This window comes from Panthera tigris, chromosome D4, assembly GCF_018350195.1.
Source record: "Panthera tigris isolate Pti1 chromosome D4, P.tigris_Pti1_mat1.1, whole genome shotgun sequence".
Lineage (NCBI taxonomy): Eukaryota > Metazoa > Chordata > Mammalia > Carnivora > Felidae > Panthera > Panthera tigris.
Genome location: NC_056672.1, coordinates 43217585 through 43236574, shown reverse-complemented (window position 1 = coordinate 43236574; position 18990 = coordinate 43217585). Strand labels below are relative to the sequence as shown.

Below are 18990 nucleotides of genomic sequence, written 5' to 3'. Positions count from 1 at the left end.
ATTAGAGTATTCAGCAATGAGGTGTTACAAATGTCACATACTTTCAATATCTAAAACAAAGCAAACTGTATTCAGCCCAGATTTAATCAATGGATGATGTCTTGTAATAAATGAGACTATCCAAACAATGCCATAAGAAATGCTCACTTCTGTAAGTATCATCGGTTTCTCACACGGGCCACTGGAGGTAAATCTGCAAAAGCTCTCTGAAGTGAGAATTCCCGGTTGAAGAATTTGAGACTCATGAGTTAAATACAGTTAACCACGATCAGTGCGATCTCATAAAAGCCCTTATAAATACCAACATCTTAGACATCTGAAATTAGTAATGATGGATACTGACTATTACCAGTTACCATCCCGTGCCGGCCAGAAACTTTTCAGGATCTGGCTACCTGGCAATTTCAACAAGAGTTGCTTTGTTACAGATAATAGTTATACTGAAAAGCATGATTTTTTCCCCTTAGTCTGGTTCTCCTTCCAAATACCTTTCACATTTTATAGCTCAGGAGTTTTTAACTCCTTCCTGTCCTGCTGTCTCTCATGTGGGGTCTCCTCCTCTTCCGTCTCCTGCCTCCTGATTGGCATCTGATCTTTCAGTCCACTCTGCTTACCCTGTCCCCTTTCTCATCACTGGTCCTTTGGAAAACTTTCCTCTCACCTATTATTTTTCTACCACTGCAAAAGCTGTACTTCTTTGCTATCTAGTCTTCTGGTTTTCCAAAGAAAGGAATAAATTTGTAAATGCTAGGATTTCAGGTACGGCGAGTTTATAGCTGGTAGTGGTGGTGGAGTGGGGACTGCTGTTCTTGATTTGCATGTAAGAAATTCATAGGAGTCTTAGGTCTTCAAGAGACTCACGTGTGCATCTGTTTAAAACCCCTCTGTTTATCACAAGGACACAGATTTATAGTTCTAAATCTGTTTCTAAATTTTGAAATGAGGCAAATACTTTGCCTAGAATCTTATTTATTCCATTATTACAATAGTTTCCTTTTTTGTAATAGCAAAAAATAAATGCTTCTCTTTCATCCAAATTGTTACATGGTTTTAGTTAGTGTAATCTAATAAATTATTATGCTTTGCATAATACTCTGACAACACTGGGAAATGTGGTGTAACATGTGATCAGAGAATACAGAAAACAAAATACAGAAACCAGACAGTACTGGTAAACTCCAGGCTATGTTCACAGCACAGACATGTTTAGCCTCAAAATAATTTTTTTTTTAAAGTTTGAATTAGTTGAGCTTAGTTAAAAATGGAGATCTGTGTCTGTTTTGGTTTGGCTTATCTGGAAAAATTAGGAGGTCTATCTATATGCATTTTTCTATGTCAACAGTTAGATGAAAATGAGCTATGCCTTTCAGACAGGGTATGCTAGGCAGAATAATGCCCCCCACCCCCCAAAGATGTCTGCATCCTAATCCTTGGAATTGGTGTCCATGTTATGTTGTGTGGCAAAAGGAAACTAAGGTTGCTAACCAGCTGACTTTAAAATAGGGAAATTATTCTAGAGTATTTAGGTGGGCTCAGTCTATCATATGAGCTCTTAAAATCAGAAGAGGGAGAAGTGTGTCAGAGAGAGGCATCATGAGAAGGGCTCAGTCCACCATTTCTAGCTTTGAAGATGGACGAAGAGGGCTAGATGCCAAGCAATGCAGTAGCTTCCAGAATCTGGGAATGGCACCCTGTTCATAGCCAGTAACAAACAGAAACCACAGTCCTAGGTAGCAAGGAATTAAGTATTGTTAACGATCTAAATGAGGAAAAAAACAAAAAGCAATCTCCCCTAGAGCTTTCAGAAATGAATGCAGCCTGTTGACACCTTGATTTTACCTTGTGAGACTGTACTAGACTTTGACCAAAGAACTGTAAGATAATATATTTGTGTTGTTTTGACAAAGTTATCACTACAACAAAGAAGGTATATAAATGACTAGTAAGCACAAAAAAGATACTTGACATCATTAATCATGAGAGAAATAGAAATTAAAATCACAATGAAATATTCTCATTCATGAGCATGGTTATAATAAAAAGAATGGACAATAACAAGCATTGGCGAGGATGTGGAGAAACTGAAACTCTCATGCATTGCTGGTGGAAATGCAAAATGGTTCGGCCACTTTGGAACACAGTTGGTAATTTCTTAAAAAGTTAAATCCAAATGTGGCACATAAACCAGCTATCCCACTTTTAGGTATCTACTCCCAAGAGAAAGGAAAACATAATTCCACACTGCACGTGAATGTTCACACAGCATTATTCACAACATACAAAAAGTAAAAACAACCCAAATATCCATCAACTGATGAATAAAATGTGGTATATTCATACAATGGAACAGTATTCCACCATAAAAAATTTAGCATATGTGTTACAATGTGGATGACGTTTGAAAACGTTATGCTAAGTGAAAGTAACAAATGACCATGTATTGTGTGATCCATTGATATGAAATTCCCAGAATAGGTACATCGATGGACACATACATCAGTGCTTGCATAGAGCTAGAGGAAATGGGGGGACTAGGGAGTGATAGTTAAAGGGTATGGATTTTATTTTCAGTATAATGAAAATGCTCTAAACTTGAGCAAGGTGATGGATGTACAACTTAAGGTACTAAAAGCCATTGAATTATATACTGTCAATGGCTGAATTGTGTAGTATGTGGATCATTTTTAAAAATTTTAAATAATTTAATAATTTAATATTTTTAAAAAAAACAATAACCTTGGATCAGAGTGATGGTTACACAACTTAAAAATTTGCTAAAAATGGGGCGCCTGGGTGGCTCAGTCGGTTAAGGCTCTGACTTTGGCTCAGGTCATTATCTCATGGCTCAGGGGTTCAAGCCCTGTATTGGGCTCTGTGCTGACAGCTCAGAGCCTGGAGCCTGCTTCAGATTCTGTTTCTCCCTCTCTCTCTGTCCCTCCCCTGCTCACGCTTTTTCACTGTCTCTCAAAAATGAATAAATGTTAAAAAAAAAAAAGTAAAAAAAATTTGCTAAAAAAAATCACTGAATAGCACACTGACAATGGGTGATATAAATTATACCTTGATAAAGCTGAAAAAATAGTTTTAACCCAATTTAATCTATTTGTGATGATTCGGGAACATTGTGACTATTAATTATTTGGCACTAAAAATGAGAGGAATTGGGATTTCTTTGACCTTGCTATCCTGTTTAGTTGGTGTGCCTTTAGTATAAACATTGTAGGGCCTAAGGTGGTGGTCAGGGCTCAGACTCCTTTTCAGAACATTCTCAGGCTGTGTGGCTTCCTTCTACTCTCTTATTTTCAATACCATTTCCTAAAGATATTTTTTGCCATTGTTAGTGTGACATTTACCTCTTCTAATGATTCAGGTGGAGTCGATGATTTCTTGGAAGACTAAGGCAGCAAGTGGTGCTGTCCTCGCTTTTTCTGCATGTTCCACTGCAGAATCCTAGACAAGTGACCCCACATCTAGTACAACCATGTGATGCTGCAGCGTTTCTCAGAAACAACTAATCCAGGCTATGCTATATCCTGCTATCTGTCCAACCACCCATCCTTCCCTCATTCCTTCGCACAGATGTGGGCATCACTTTTTCAGAATTTGAGACAGGCTAGTTTGGATCATTTGTACTTTTTATGTTTGTTTATTTTGAGAGAGCACGTGAGCAGGGGAGGGGTAGAGAGGACAGAGAGAATCCCAAGCAGGTTCTGTGCTGTCAGTGTGGAGCCCAGTGCAGGGCTCCAGCTCATGAACTGTGAGATTATGAACTGAGCTGAAATCAAGAGTTGACGCTTAACTGACTGAGCCACCCGGGGGCCCCAGGATCGTGTGTACTTCATTTCCTTTAGTCTACTGAAAAGCAGAGCAGGTTAATTGGATTCTCCTGCTAAATTCATGCCCATTTTATCTAAGTTCTGTAAAGACTAGTGCTCTGTAGTAGGCAGGCTACACATCTGTGCATACAGAACAAAACTTAAGGACGCTGATTACTCAGGATTATATCAGATAATAAAATCCCTTGATGGCAGCTTGGATTAGTCAATAGCCAATACCCTGTGGTCCAGAGCACCATCTGGAACATAGCCAAACTTGTCTACCTTTCCCTCCGATCCAGAGCACTGGAGAAAACCTCCCTTTGTTTTTGCCACTGGTGACGAAACCCTCTCTAGCCATCTGTAAAGAAAAGCCCTTCTCTGGTTAACAGAATTGCTGGCTAAAAAAAATTCAGAAATGCCAATTTAAAATGACTTACATTATAAAACCTTACAAAACTGCTCATCTTTTATTGCAGCTACTAAATCATGATGGGGAGGGGGCAGAGAAAGAAGAATTTCAAGGACAACTGCCTTTTTATTTTCCTTTTTCTTTTCTGTGATCTCTTTATTAGACACAGTATGTGTCAGCTATTCAACTCATCAAAAAGCAGAAAAGCATGCCAGGAAAGGAGAAATATTTTCTGTCTCTCTCTTCCTGTGAAAACTTCAGATGAGCTCATCTGTGTTCTCTCTTTTCAATGAAAGATAAGCTCATCCCTCACCTTCTTCCCATTTTCCAGTGATGATGTCAGGCAGGCCTTACAGTATCTCTTTTGTGATCTTATAAAATCAATGACAACCAAACACGTTTCCCTCATGGCTATGACCTCATCCATGGTTTACACCTGGACAGGACTCATCTGCATTGGTAAGTAGAGCTAAACTCCACTGATCCAGACTGAAGCAATTTGCCAGGAAACTACTGCTTTCCTTCAAAACTCTGCTTTACCATTCAGCTTGGTTTCTGAGTAACCTGGCTGAATGTTGAATCTGACTAGTCAAGAGGGTTCTCCAATCTTTGTGCCCATCTCTGTGCACACCAGAAACTCTCCTTTTACCCAGAACTGTCTATACCTCATGTAAAGTAATAAATACTTCAAAGAGTTAGGTATGTGACATTTTGGGGATAATCTTACACTCCTCCCTACCTCCTATTACCCTCCCATCCACCGTATGCTACTGTCATCTACATTCTGAGCAGTGAAACACGTATCCAATTAAGTCACTTTAGGACAGAAAGGAATTTTGTGCCCCTGTGTTTACATGGCTGTGGGCTTCCATTCTGAACCAGGGAGGTTGACAGGAAGCTATCTCCATACTGAGAAGCAAAGTAGTCTCAAATCTCTGAGACTCAAAGATAAGTCAGCACATAATGGATGGGTTTGAAGAAAAGCAAAAGGATACTGAAGAAAATATTTTATAGGACCGAATAAGGCAGAAGGAGGAAGATTTGGCTGTAATAGCATGTCTGAAGCTGAATTGTGTTTAAAGAAAAATTGTGTAGAGAGTAGCAATGGACCAAAAATGAATCTGAGAAGCAGAAATGGGGCATACTCCCTATAGAGGATGGGGCAACTCAATGGAAGAGGTCTGGTTGTGAGCCAAGGAGAGCTCATCAGGCCCCCTTTCCTGTGGTCCATGTGAAATATTCCTTACCACAAGCTGTCTCCCTTCCTCTGAATCCAGGAAGGCCAGCCCTTTCCAGATGGCTAATTCAACTTCCCCAGCTGGCATTGAGACATTGAGAGCAAGGTGCTCTACAAAGGGTTTGTGAGCATTCCAGTCTCTGAGAAGGAGTCTTCCCTACTGTAAAAACAACTTGGCTTTTGTTTTATGTGTTATCCTCACAATAATAATAGCTAACAAATATTGAGTGCTTACTATACGCCAGGCACAATTATCAGCATTTTATATGAATGAATGTATTTAATTTTCACAAAACCCCACTGAATCGTGTGCTAGTTTAATCACCATGTACAAACGAAGAGGCCAAGTCAGAGAGAGTAAAGAAGCTGCTCAAGGGTATATAGCCAGGAAGCGACAGAGCCAGGATTCCAATCCAGACCATGAGGCTACAGAGCCCTCAAGCTTAACTGTCAGGCTCTGTTTGCTCTTGTGAATTATTATGAACAAATTTCCCCATTTCTGGTCAACTCAGGCACACTGGCCAGACCAAAGTTCAAAATCGTGGACACACCTGAGTATCTTGAGTCTCAAAAAGATGTTTTTCCCTTTTGGTCTAACATTCATACTGAAGTCAAGGAAAACACACACACACACACACACACACACACACACACACACACACACACACAACCTGCCATGTTTTTAGATGTGCATAAGCACTGAGATTTACCATGAAGATTTAAACAAAATTTTTTAAATATTTATTTTAGAGAGAGAGAGAGAGAAAGAGAGAGAGAGACAGAGTTCGAGTGGAGGAGGGGCAAAGAAAGCAAGGGAGACACACAATCTGAAGCAGGCTCCAGGCTCTGAGCTGTCAGCACAGAGCCCAATGCAGGGCTTGCACCCACAAACTGTGAGATCATGATCCAAGCTAAAGTCGGAGGCTTATCTGACCGAGCCACCCAGGTGCCCCTTACCATGAAGATTTAATTGCAAGTGAGCTGAATCAGTTCCTAAGTCTGTACACAGAGTTTCAATATGAAGACTTATAATGAAAAATACATAGAAGCAAACTTGGACTAATGTTTTACACATTTTAGAATTGCTTTCAGGAGGTATTTCATTTTAGAAGAGCTAGAGAAAGGAAACATTTATCAAGTGTGAACTATGCCTGGCATTGGGCTAGGTGCTTTTTCACATACACAATCTTATTTAATTCACAAAATCCCATAAAATATTATTAATTTCATTTTTACAGATGAGAATGAAAACTCAGTGAGGTTGCATACTTTGTTCAAGATAAGCAGTATAATTGGTAATCAAATTTAGAAATGCTTGACATCCATTTCCCCCTTAAATTTAGTGTATATTTGGGTGGTGTTTTGTATGCTGCTACATAGGATCTTGCATACATTTGAAGGAAATTATAATTATCTCTCGATTCTAGGTAGTCCTGTATACATCTATTGCCTTTACTAGTCTGTAAGCATTATGGAGCACAAAACTCAGGCCTTATTTATTGCTCATTGTTCCCCAGTACTTGGCAGAGGGTGTGCTTAGAACGGTAGCTGGTGTGCCACTTAATACTATGTGTTGACATTGGCACAGGGGTAGCAGATAATTCCAGGTAAAGACACAAATACAATCTTAAGGCAACACATGCACATTTTGAGCCTTAATTTTTAGTGGGACTATTGGATTCGTGAGCACACCTGAACAAACCCCAGCACTGAAGTACAAGGGCACAGTCCTAGGTGTGGTGTTTGTGATCAAATTCATAGGCCAAATCCTTTCCTTCCATTCCCTAGTGCCTCTTTTGCTGCTCTCTCTTTTCTGGCTTTGAACACTTTGGCAGCCTCCAATAGCTCTTCTCCAAAGAGTTGAAGACAAGTCTGATGTTACAATTGCCTTACTTAGTTCCAGACAGGTTTCCATTAATCGTATTAAATTCAGGTGAACAAAGGGTATTTAGTCTGTGACGGAGCTGAACCGTATCAGGATAAATATAAACAAGAGAGTTAGTTCCGTAACAGCCACTCTTTGCCAACAATTGGAAGCATGTCAGCAGTGCCCTTGCTACGGCAGGCTGGAGTGTGGAAGGCAGAAGAGATTTTAGGAGATTGGTGCTGTGCATCTGGACTCTGTATAAAGAGGGGAATAAAGATTGTAGCTGGAATACATTAGGAGAAAAGCAAGTGTTCTATTCACACACACAAAATAGGCATTAAAATTATCAGTCTTTAATCTACCCCTGGGCCCCTCAGCTTGCCTTATGCACTGCTGACTTTCATCTTCCCTGGAAAGCCTCCTGCTAAAGGTCCCTTTTCTGATCAGCCTTAGGTCATGGGGGCAGAAATGCTGTTGCTAAACAGATATGCAAGGGAGTAGCATGTGTGACTGGAGAACAGTGTGACAACATAATCCCAGCATGGACCGATGAGGTCAGTGTGGGGTGATGTTGGCTTTTCTAGCATCTACTGAATCATCTGACGGGAGCAGCAACTGAAAAGAATAAATACAAACACATGCAACATACTGCCAAAAAGACTGCCTGGCCCAGATCTGAGAAAAAAGATCCTCCTTTGGTAGGATAGGTGGATAGGGAACAATGAGCTGGGAGTTAGGAGGCCTCATTCCCTTCTTATCTCTACAACCAGCTGAGTGGTTGCATGACCTCAGCTTACCTGGCCTCTAAGAAATGAGGGCACTGGTACAGTTGGTATCTAAGGTCTTTTCCAGTTTCACAGGCAAGGATTTGTGTCCTATGTAAATGAGGTTTTATAAAGTACATGATGACAAGACTACAACCTTGGGAGACATCATGTTCTGCATTGCAAGTTCTTACATCACATGTGTAGAATGTTTTGCCTGACCTTTATGGATAAAGGGAAAGTGTTGGCAGGTGCAGTACAGCAAGAGGTTTAAATAAAACAGAATCAGAGAGAAGAACACTCCTGCTTTAAACCATGACCACAGAATTCCAACTACCCATGAGTCTTGAAGTGTTCTTTGCAACAGGTGTAACAAGGAGAAATGACAGGTCATGGCTTATGTTCCCTAACATGTTATTTACTAGTACACAACTCCTTTGCTTATGTTGTTCTTTCTTCCTGGAATATGTCACCCACCTATACTTATCAAAGTCCATTCATTCTGACTCTGACATCTCCCAGATGGGATGAAATGTCCTTGCATACCCTTAGGTTATTTATAGCACTTATTTCATTCATTCACTCATTCATTCATTCATTCATTCATTATACCTCATATTATACTTCATCTCCATTTAATTATAACTATAGCTTATAACCTTTCTGAAGGCAGTGTCTAAATCTCATTTATGGATGTGTTCCTGGGCTGGCTTGGCACACTGTAGGTATCTACTCAATAACGACATAGCAGCGAGTCAAACTACACAGGATTTTCATGTTACCTGCTAATGTGACGGCAATGGAGACAGAGTCATATCCCAAGGGATTTGTGGCATTGCAAGTGTAGAAACCCACGTCAGCTTCCACTGGTGCCAGGATCTGTAAGGAATCATCTGGCTGTAGAAGAATCCTGGAGCAACAGAAAAGAAATGTAGACCTGGTCATGTCAGTTGGCTCCTTTTTGGCATTTAATACTGGTAAGGCAGGAAAGAACAGTGTTTTAAGACAGAGACAAACCAGCCACAGTGACACTCAGGAACCCAGGCTCTCTTGCTACTATGATTGGTGTGATTCTGATAGCAACCCCAAATGAGCCTTTTGATTGCTTAATCAGCTTGTTGATTACTTGATCTAAAAATACCAGTTGGAGTAGATAGCAGATGTGTGCTGAATACATAGAACACCCACAACAGGGATAAGAGGGGATGTTGGAATGAATGGTGCAGATGGATTTGGAAAAGGCTTATGGAAAAGGAAAAATCATAAAGGAGGACTGGAGCTTTATTGGATGGTGAACAGTAGGCAGGGCTTCCAGATATGGAGAAAGGCATCTGGAGTAAAGACTCAGAGGTGAGAGGAAGCGAAAAGTCAAAAATATTGATGAGAGAATCTTGATGCATATGTTTGAAGGAAATTGTATGCCTAAATACCTCTCAATTCTAGGTAGCCATACATTCATCTATTACCTTCAGAGCCTGTGAACATTAGGGGGTGTAAAACTCAGATCTAATTATTTCCCATAATATTTAATGAAAGACCCTCTGTAGGGGAGGTGCACAACAGAATGAAGGCAAAGCCTGCCCTTTAGGGCAATGGTAGAGAATTCCAGAATAACCCCCATCTAGTTCAGACACTTTGCTTACTCTGAAAAGAATTATAAGAATCACATTGTGAGTGTCTAACATGAGCTTCAAAACCCACTCCAGTCTCAGTCTACTATTTTTTCTTTTCTGGATTATGTCATTTCTAAGAACTGGCTGCTACATCATGGCAGTTAGTGACTAATGATGACTTGAAACTGATGTCTTGGTGACTTGGTGAGGCTGATGATAACTGGAATCTGTTGATGGAGGTGGGGATCCAGACGGAAGGGAGGAGAACAGGGTAGGAGGCTCAGAGATCCAGGGCCTGGACCTGCCAGGGCCTTAGGTTTGTAAACCATTCAACACACAGAAATGCCTTAGAGGTGGCTTGTGGCCTCCTATAGTCAGTCATTTCCATCTTTGTGATAATTTCCACCTCCCTAGTTTCAAAAGGCCCAAAGATCTGTTTACCTAATATCACATTAACATCCATCTGTAGGAGATAAGTTGGAAACAGGGGTCATTTTTCAGGAAAGGGGAAAAAGCACATGAAAATGTCAGAAGAACTCACAAGACTTGGTGGTGAAATTAACACTAGGAGTCAGACCTCCTGCCCCAACAACACGTTCTCCCCACTATACAATTCTTTTCTTTCTTCACTATTTCTCCTGTTGGGTCCTCTCCAGACTCTATGGGACTGGCAGTTTGGCACTGCCTCTTGTCAGCTCTTAGTTATTCTGAGGAGGGTGACCTGTCTGGCAATGAATCAGGCTCCCTCAAGTCTGTCTTTGGCCTTGGGCCTATTGCACTGCTTATTCTTACTTCCTGTCAGGAGAAAGGCAGGAAGGGGGGAAAGCAAGGCTTACATGTTTCAATCTTCAATCTAGTTATGCAGTTCTGGTAAAAATGGGGAAGGAAATAGAAAACCTCAGCTAAAGGAAAGTTTCTGGATGGTCTGTGTTTGATTCAGTGCCATTCCAGACCATCACCTTTACCGCTGAGGACAGTCAAGCTTTTGTGGCATTGAACTGGAACTGAAGCTTCAAGAGGGATGGGAGAGACACCATGGTAAACTGTGGTAAAACTCATCCACTCATTCATTCACACATCCATCAAATGTGAAGTGCTTTTTCTCTAAGTCAAACAATTACATGTTAGTTTCTTTCAGAGAAGCTAATAAGAGAAAGATGACTATCCAATTTCTGATCTCTGGTAAACCACATAATATGTAATAATGTCACTAAAAGGAATCTTAATAGACACCACATATTATCATTGTTAAATCTCTTCAGGTATTCAGACTGTTTTAAGGAAAATCAAAGACTGACTTTATGATATAAATCTTATGATATCCAGGAACATGTATGCCTCCATAATGATTTCCAAACAGCAATAATAAAAGCAGGCTTAATCAAATTTCATGATGACTGAGTTTAGTCAATCATTATTCAGTTTTACTACAATCAAAAGGTAGGGATTAGAATTTGCTACATTCCCAAGTCCATTGGTATAGTTGCCTCCTTAAAACCAGCACCCTCTCTCTCTTCCCTACAGAAAGGTATCTTGAACATTCAGAGCAGGAGGCTAGAAGACACGTCTTCTGAACTTTATTTTGGTCCTGGTACTGCTTAAGTAGACACCACTGGCAAATCTCTTTACCTTCCTACATTTCAGCTTATCAATATCTAAAACCCAATTGAAGTAGGTTTTCCTACTCAGAGGAAATTGTAAAAATAAGGTATATAAGGAATTTCCAGACTATCTTTTGGTATTTCCAATGATGCTTTATAGGTAACTTTGGACATTCTGAATGAAGAATTCAATGCAAGGAAGGACAGGAGTGGTAAGACTGTAAGAAAGGAAGAGATGCTATTGGCCAATTCTCTCCAGCCCCCGATTTATTAGATCTCCATATTCAGATCATTTTTTCCCCCATAGAACTACTGTACCTGCCTGATCTTATGCAGGAAGTGTAAACCACAGTGGGTCTGAACCACCTACTTTTTAAGGTGGGGGTTAGCTTTTGCACAGGTGCTACTGAGTGAGCCATAATGCTTTCTGAGCCAGTCTGAAGCTTGGAAAAGATTTCCACAAAGGTGATAAAGAGGAGGAGGAGCGCTTTCACACCAGGCTAAAAGCCATAAGGGATGGCAATAGTGGGAATGGAAAAGAATGAACCTAAGCCTTGATATTCACCATTTGCATGTTCTTTTATTCCATAAAATGTACACATAGAGATAAAGAAGATAACAAAACCTACATGGGACAAAATCTGAATTTGTCACTTATTGCATATACTTACAAATTATTTATACTCATGAAACTGAACCTTTTAGCCAAAGGGGGGCTACAGAGTTATTTGGTAGCAGAGTCAGAATTTGAAGTGGAGATTCTCAGTCTAGCATTCTTTTTTTCCATTTATCATGTCTTTGATATGTCCTTCACATTGACTGTTGGGGGTTTGGAGGCTGCCACCAGGGGGAGCAGTAGTTATGCAGAGGGTTCCCATGCAGGGCTCTCTAGGAAACATGACAAGGCAAAGGAAAGGGCTTGCTGTGGAGAATGAGGTCAGCTTTAGTCTCTTTATCTAGCCTGGCATCTAGGAAGAGAGATTCTTGGGGAAAAAAACGTTTTCTTTGTATTTCAGGCGTCTACTCTATTAATTTAACTTAATTTGTTAGTAGCTGATTTCTGTCAGCTTGTATTTAGTTTTCAGATTTGACAGGCCTGTTTTAGAATGCACAGGCACAGAAACATAGTGCTGCTTTCCAAGCAAAACCAGAAAGATTTCTCTGGGGTTGTTTTGGAATTTAAGGAATCAGAGAATGAGGGGACATGAAATGGGGCATAATTAAGGCCTACATAGAAAATGGTCCTGTGGTCACATTAGGTATATTAATACTAGCTGCTTTTCTCCCATACCCATACCCCACTTCCCTTTTGGTTTAATGAGCTAAAACTTAACTGCTTTATTTCTTTGGTCATAGTGTTAGCCAGAAAATAAAGGAATTTGCTTTTCTGGTGGCCTTGTAAGCTTCTTTGTGACAGAATGTCTTCTCAAGCATTCTAGCAATGAAGGAGCAGCTGAGAGAGTAAAAATAATTGCTATAGTTACAGAAGTATGGCCCTGATCAACCTTGTGAGTAGGATATGGACAAAGTGTCCATGGGCCAGTCCTATCAAGGACAAGCTCCTTGAAGTGAAGTTGTCTCCTCTGCATTTGTAATGGTCAGTGAGAAAGTACTCTTATTTGAAAAGGAGGCGGCTCTGGGGGTCTAAAAGAAAGCTTCTAGCAATTCTGAGAGTGGGGTGGTATCATGATGCCTTCCTCTGAATCCTTGGTTTAGCTGTGAACACTATGGTCTTGTGCAGGCCCATCTCTCAAAGTGACCTCCATGACCAACTACGTCTAGCTGCTATGGAGAGGAAGGGTTCTGATTTCAGTCAAGAGAGACAGAGTCATGTGGAGGTCGTGGGTAAGCTTTTCAACTCTGAGCCTCTAAGTTCTTTCTGCAAATGGAGGATAATACTGACCTCAGACAATTCTTATAAGAATCAAAGGAAGGAGACCCATTCTTATGGTTTTGTAAGTAAAATAAATAAGCTTCGACATCAAATGCATTTAACAAATTGGTATTTTTTAAAAAATGATTCAGGTGGTAGTCACCTATGTTATCATCTTGGAACTCCTTTTTGAGAGGAAATTTTAAAGGTCTGGACACAGAAACAGCCATTGGCAACACAGGCCACGATGCTGTACCATCTCAGGCCTCCCACCATGACAAGCAAGTATTTAAAAAAAAAATTTTTTTTTTTTTTTAAAGTAAGCTTCATGTCCAGCATAGAGCCCAATGCAGGGCTTGAACTCATAACCCTGATATGAACTCATGACCCTGATATCTAGAGTCAGACCAAGCCACCCATGTACCTCTGATAAACAAGCATTCTTAGACCCATTTTAGGTCTCAACACAGGACTGGATGCTGGAAATCATAGGTACATTCTTTCTCTTTAGAACAGTATCTTTCTCTCATCCTTGCAAACTTAACCTGTCCCACATCCCAGCAGAAACTTGTTGCTCTAGTCAAGATGGCCTCTTTGGCTCTCCTTGTCATTAGCTTGGGGCTGAATTCATGCTCTTTCTCCTCCCATCTATCCTTCCAAATTCTCCCTTTCAGTTAAGAATGAGTCAAGTTTTACCACTTGTGTTACCACTGTCCACAAGAATTTCTTCCTTTCCTGATCATCCAGAGTTGTTCTGAGCTGTACTACAAAACCTTTTCTACTCTACAAGGTCTCATTTTTTCAGTTAGGTGGTAAACTAATACTTCAAGGGCTGAGAGTTTTTTACCTCTTTCATAGTTCTCTCTTCAATAGTTCCCTAGCACAGTGCTATCATGCTGGATAGAGACTTCAGAATAATGGAGCTAAAAATGATCATGCTGACAATACAGCATAGTGGTTAAGAGAATAGACTCTGCAGGCAAGCTGCCTGGGTTCCAACCCCAGCTTTACCCTTGGTCACTTTGTAACCTTGGGCAAGTCATTTCTTTACTTCTGAATGTCACAGTTTCCTTACCTATAGAATGAGGAGAATTATAGCACCTATCTAAGATTGTTGTGACTATTCTACCTGCGCTCAGGTATTTAAAGATTGCACATGATCTGTTGGGATGAGCACTGGGTGTTGTATCTTAGCCAATGTGACAATAAATTATATTAAACAAAACAAAACAAAAACAAAAACAAAGCAGATGATTGCCCAATGTGTTAAAACCTATGGAAATACAGGTTGTTGTTGTTACTGACATGACCATCACCGTTATCATTCACTCTTCATGTCTGAGCCTATGTATTTTGGATGCTGTGAGGAACTGTTCTGACAAGGGTAAATGACTAAGAAATGTAGAGTTTTCAAGGAATAAAACCAGGCACGTGGAGGTGGGTGGACAAGGGTTTTTTTGTGTGTGAATGAGCAGGGAGTGAGCCACAATGCCTTTACCTTGGTGGTAGCACTGGGGGTGGAAAGGAGGAGCAGAGACTGAGGTCACATGGCATGTCAGGTTGGCAACCATCTCAGTTCTATTCTTGACTCCAAAATTTCTGAATAAGTACAACTACTTATTTTCATAACTGCTTTAACACTATTAACCAAATGCTGAAATCTTAGAACGCTTAAAAAAAAGCCAGAATCCTGCAGTTGCAAAAAAAAAAAGTATATAAATAATGAGTAAAAGAATGAGATTTGGTAAAAAGTGAGTCTACAAGGAAATACATGAAGTGAAAGCCAGCTGTGTAAAGAACATCAGATCCAAACTCTTAGGAAAAGATGCTGAGGATTCTTACTTACTCTGAAATGCAGGTGGTTTTTTTTTTCTCTGCCTAGAAATTTTTTAGATTAGGATAATTAAATCTAGCACAAAGGGACAGTGGGGGCTGTTACTTATTATACAAGTGTATAAGTTTTCTACAATTTTATTATGTCATCCTATTAGATTGATATTTTTATCCCTTTTGAGAGAGAAAGCAAAAGCTCAGAGAAGGTAAGCAACTTGCTCAGCTAGTGCATGGAGGAATCAGGAATGGGGAGTGAACTTTGACCCTTAAAAAAACTGACCATATCCAGGCATCCACTGGGGCCTAATAGTAAGCCATGTGGTTTGGCTTCATTTTGGTGGGGGGTAATTTGTGCCAAGGTTTGTAGTTACTTAGGGAAATGGACAATAACTAACAAGAATATTCTGGATTTTAAATAACTAGAAGGCATGTGGTTTGGCCTCATTTTTGTTGGGGGGTAATTTATGCCAAAGTTTGTAGTTACTCAGGGAAATGGATAATCACTCACAAGAATATTCTAGATTTTAAATAGCTTGAAGCTGGAGGAAAAAAAGAATGCTGTGAGAAGACCTCCTCTGTGAGCAAGAATTTTTTTTTCTGAAACCAAAAATTATAGTAGCCTAGAGACTTGCAAGGGAGAGTTTTGTTTTGTACAGATATTTTGGGGAACCGATTTGAGGTTCACGAAGAGTTTCATATCACCATTTGGCTAGGGCAACTTTTTATAACCTTGGCTGTTTTTAATGTAATTGCCAACTAAAAGTTATTTGATGCTGGAAGCTTCAGGGCTGCTCCAGGTGGAAGTATAGAAAATATTCTTGGAATGGGAAAGGCCACCTGACCACACATTCTTAACCCTGTCCTAGTACTTTCTGCCAAACTCTTCAACATCTTTCTCTTCAGAAACTCATGAAATCTTGAATTTGCTAATACTTGTAGTTTTATTTGCTAGCTGGGTAATTCATTTCAAACTGTCATGCTATGCATGAAATGACTCTGACTTGATTTCCTCTTGGCCTGGGAGAGGGATCAAACTCTGGTCAGCTGCCACCTGCTTTTGTCAACAGAGTTTTATTGGAACACCAGCATGCTCATTTAAGTGCTTTCTATTACTGCTCTTAGGGTACAATGGCTGAAATGAATGGTTGGGACAAAGATAGGATGGCCTGCAAAGCCTAAAACGTTTATTATCTGGCCCTTTACTAGAAGAGTTTGCTGGCTGTGACCTAGAACATGGAAGAATTTTCGCTTCAGGTTTTTTCAGTGCCTTCCTCATTTATATAACCATGTTAACCACTTTATCGGAACTCTGCCTTTTTCTAGGACCATTTTTCTAAGAAGAATAAATGCTAGAGGGATCTTTGGAGACCTCCTAACCTTTTGGGGAATAGAGAAGGCTGGACTCTAAGCTTCATTTGTGCCACCTGGTTGTCACAATCTTGTGTCCTCTGATGCTCTTGTGACCTTTGCATTGACCTTCAATACTTCTCACCGCCCCCCCCCCCCCCCGAGACACAGGTATTTACTGGGATGGCCCCCTTTCCTCTGACTTACTATTCCTATAGTTTTCAACTGGGAAAAACATTTGTTATCCCCACTTCCTTTAGTTCTACGAAGGAAGCAAGCCAAACCAAACTAAAACTGGTTTCTTCTCTCCCTATCTGCCCTGCTCCCAGATTTTATAGTCTCTGCAAACTTGGAAACTGCATTTCGTATGCTTATGACTTTTACATATAGCGTTATTCACAACTGTGGTTCTCAAATTGACCCTGGAGGCATTTCCCATTTGATTCTCTCCTCCATTCTGAGAAGTTTCCATCTGTAAATACTCTGTGTTGCCCAGGCCAAAGGCTTCCAAGTACTCCTTAATTCATCTCCTATTCAACACCACTTTGGAAAGTTGTCCAAAACTGTCTGGGAAGTATAAGCATAGAGAGCATACACATTTCTCTTTTCTACCAGACCAGAAACAATAGCAAAAAAATGTCAGAAGAATATAAGCATTCTCCCCTTTTGCCTGGATTTAGGCTAATTCCCTATCACACTATGTTTTCCTTCATACCTTTCTATCTCATCTCTTTGAACAACTGCCTAGGTTGTTCCCTAGTTCCTCAAAATGAGAATAAGGCTCCTTATTTTGTGATGTCCTGGAAGATGGTATGATATAATGACCTTCTATCTATGTATCTCTCTCTCTGATTATATCTCTATGTATGATTATAGATGCTGACGTATGAGCATCCATTGTATGTCAGGCACTTTACAGATACTATATGTTCTTCATATTCTTGCTCTTCTGTAGGGTGGGTATAATCGTTTTAATTTAGTAATGAGAAAACCAAGGTTCGGAGGGGTTAAAGAGGGCTCACATGGATACTAAGTGGCAGAACAGGAATTCCAACCTAAGTTGCTCTTGCCCTACTGTCCTTCTACCACTGTGGGCTGCCCTCTGTGTTAACTGATGAACCACCTGGCTGCCCTTCCTGACCAAGGAGGGGGGTAGGGTAGGTCAGAAATGACCAGCATGAATCAGGCAGACCCCGAATAGAAGGAAAACAGGGACAGGCTTAGGGGTTAAAAGGCAGAAACTCCTTGACATTAGCCCTTTCCCTATGATTCCATGTAGATAGATTATCACATGTGAGTCACTTCCCACCCTTAAAAAGGAATCAGTGTTTTCTTCAAAATATCTAATTTCATATTATTCTTCATGTTCATCTTCATTCCTTTGAAAAATCCCGTAACTTTTAGGAAAGTCTTGTTTAGATGCTTTAAGGCTTATATTAACTGAACTATGTATATTATGTTGACTGTAGCTCACCCCTGGGCCAGAGTGTTGAATGGCAAATCAAGACTTCTCCGCCAGTGTGGGCTATCAGCAATATTTAGATTTTCTCAGAGAAAAGGATCAATCTTCAGCCAGCTTTCCCCCCAATTTGGTAATCGTACTTCCAGCACCTAGTTTAGAGAATCTGGCTTTTCTTTTCTATAAGGAAATCAGCAGTGTCCTTACAGGTATTGTTTCTGGATTTGGGTTCAGACGTAGGAACGCTGAATGTACATCTGTCCATATTACATGAGCCTCCTGGTATTAGATGTGGGGAAGAGTTACTTGTGAGATTCTTTGGCTAGCGTTACACTCCATCCAAATGCAAACTGGAGTTAGCTTCTGCCTGAGTTTCAGCTCAATGTGATGAAGTCTAGGAGGGCCCACTAAGCGTTCAGTGTTTGTACAGAGTAACTGAAAAACAAGGAACAGTTTAGTTTCAGCTTGCTTTTTGGTCTAGGTCTCTAGACACACATGTGCACAGGCCATAAACACTGTAAACATACACAGCTAGAGATGCAAATACATATGTCATGATTACAGTGCTTACTGAGCACCTATTATGTGCCCAGTACTGTGCATATTTATATGGGAAAGTGTGTGTAAAGGTAGAGCAATAGAAAATAGAAGAAAGGCTTTCCCTAAAACAGATGTGCCAAAATAAAAATGAAGGCTCACGGATTGCAAGCCAGCTGGCTAGAAGACAGAATGTTAACTTATGCTAGATCTAGCTGACCCCAGTGGCTTCTTCTTAAAACAATGGCCAAGTCCATGTATTCAACTAAGGTTAAAATCAATACAAAGAAATAGTCCCTGGAGCCAGACTTCCTTGGGTTTAAATCCCAGCTCCACTACTTATTAAGTGTGAAACTTTGGGCAAGTTAATCTAACATCTCTATGCTTCAATTTCAACATTTGTAAAATTGGGATAGTAACCTCAAAGCATTATTATAAGAATAAAGGAAGACCTGTAAAACACTCATCATTTTATCATCTGTTGAGTGTCTAATGTGTTCTTGGAATTGTGGAGAAATTAACATACACTCTTAAATATCTGCCCTTGAAGAAGAATATCTGCCTTCTGCCCATAATCCAGAAGGTAATGTAGAAAAACAAATAAGGAATTCTAACACACAGTGGTAGGGTGA

The 18990-nt window shown here is 40.2% G+C and overlaps 1 protein-coding gene across 1 annotated transcript in view; it reads right to left on the bottom strand.

The window, feature by feature from the left end:
- ADAMTSL1 (ADAMTS like 1) overlaps positions 1 to 18990 on the bottom strand; it is a 376924-nt gene that overhangs the window by 93277 nt on the left and 264657 nt on the right. The window contains exon 20 of the mRNA XM_007098528.3: positions 8878 to 9005. Within this exon, the coding sequence (XP_007098590.2) occupies positions 8878 to 9005 (128 nt within the window). The remainder of the gene's footprint in view (positions 1 to 8877; positions 9006 to 18990) is intronic.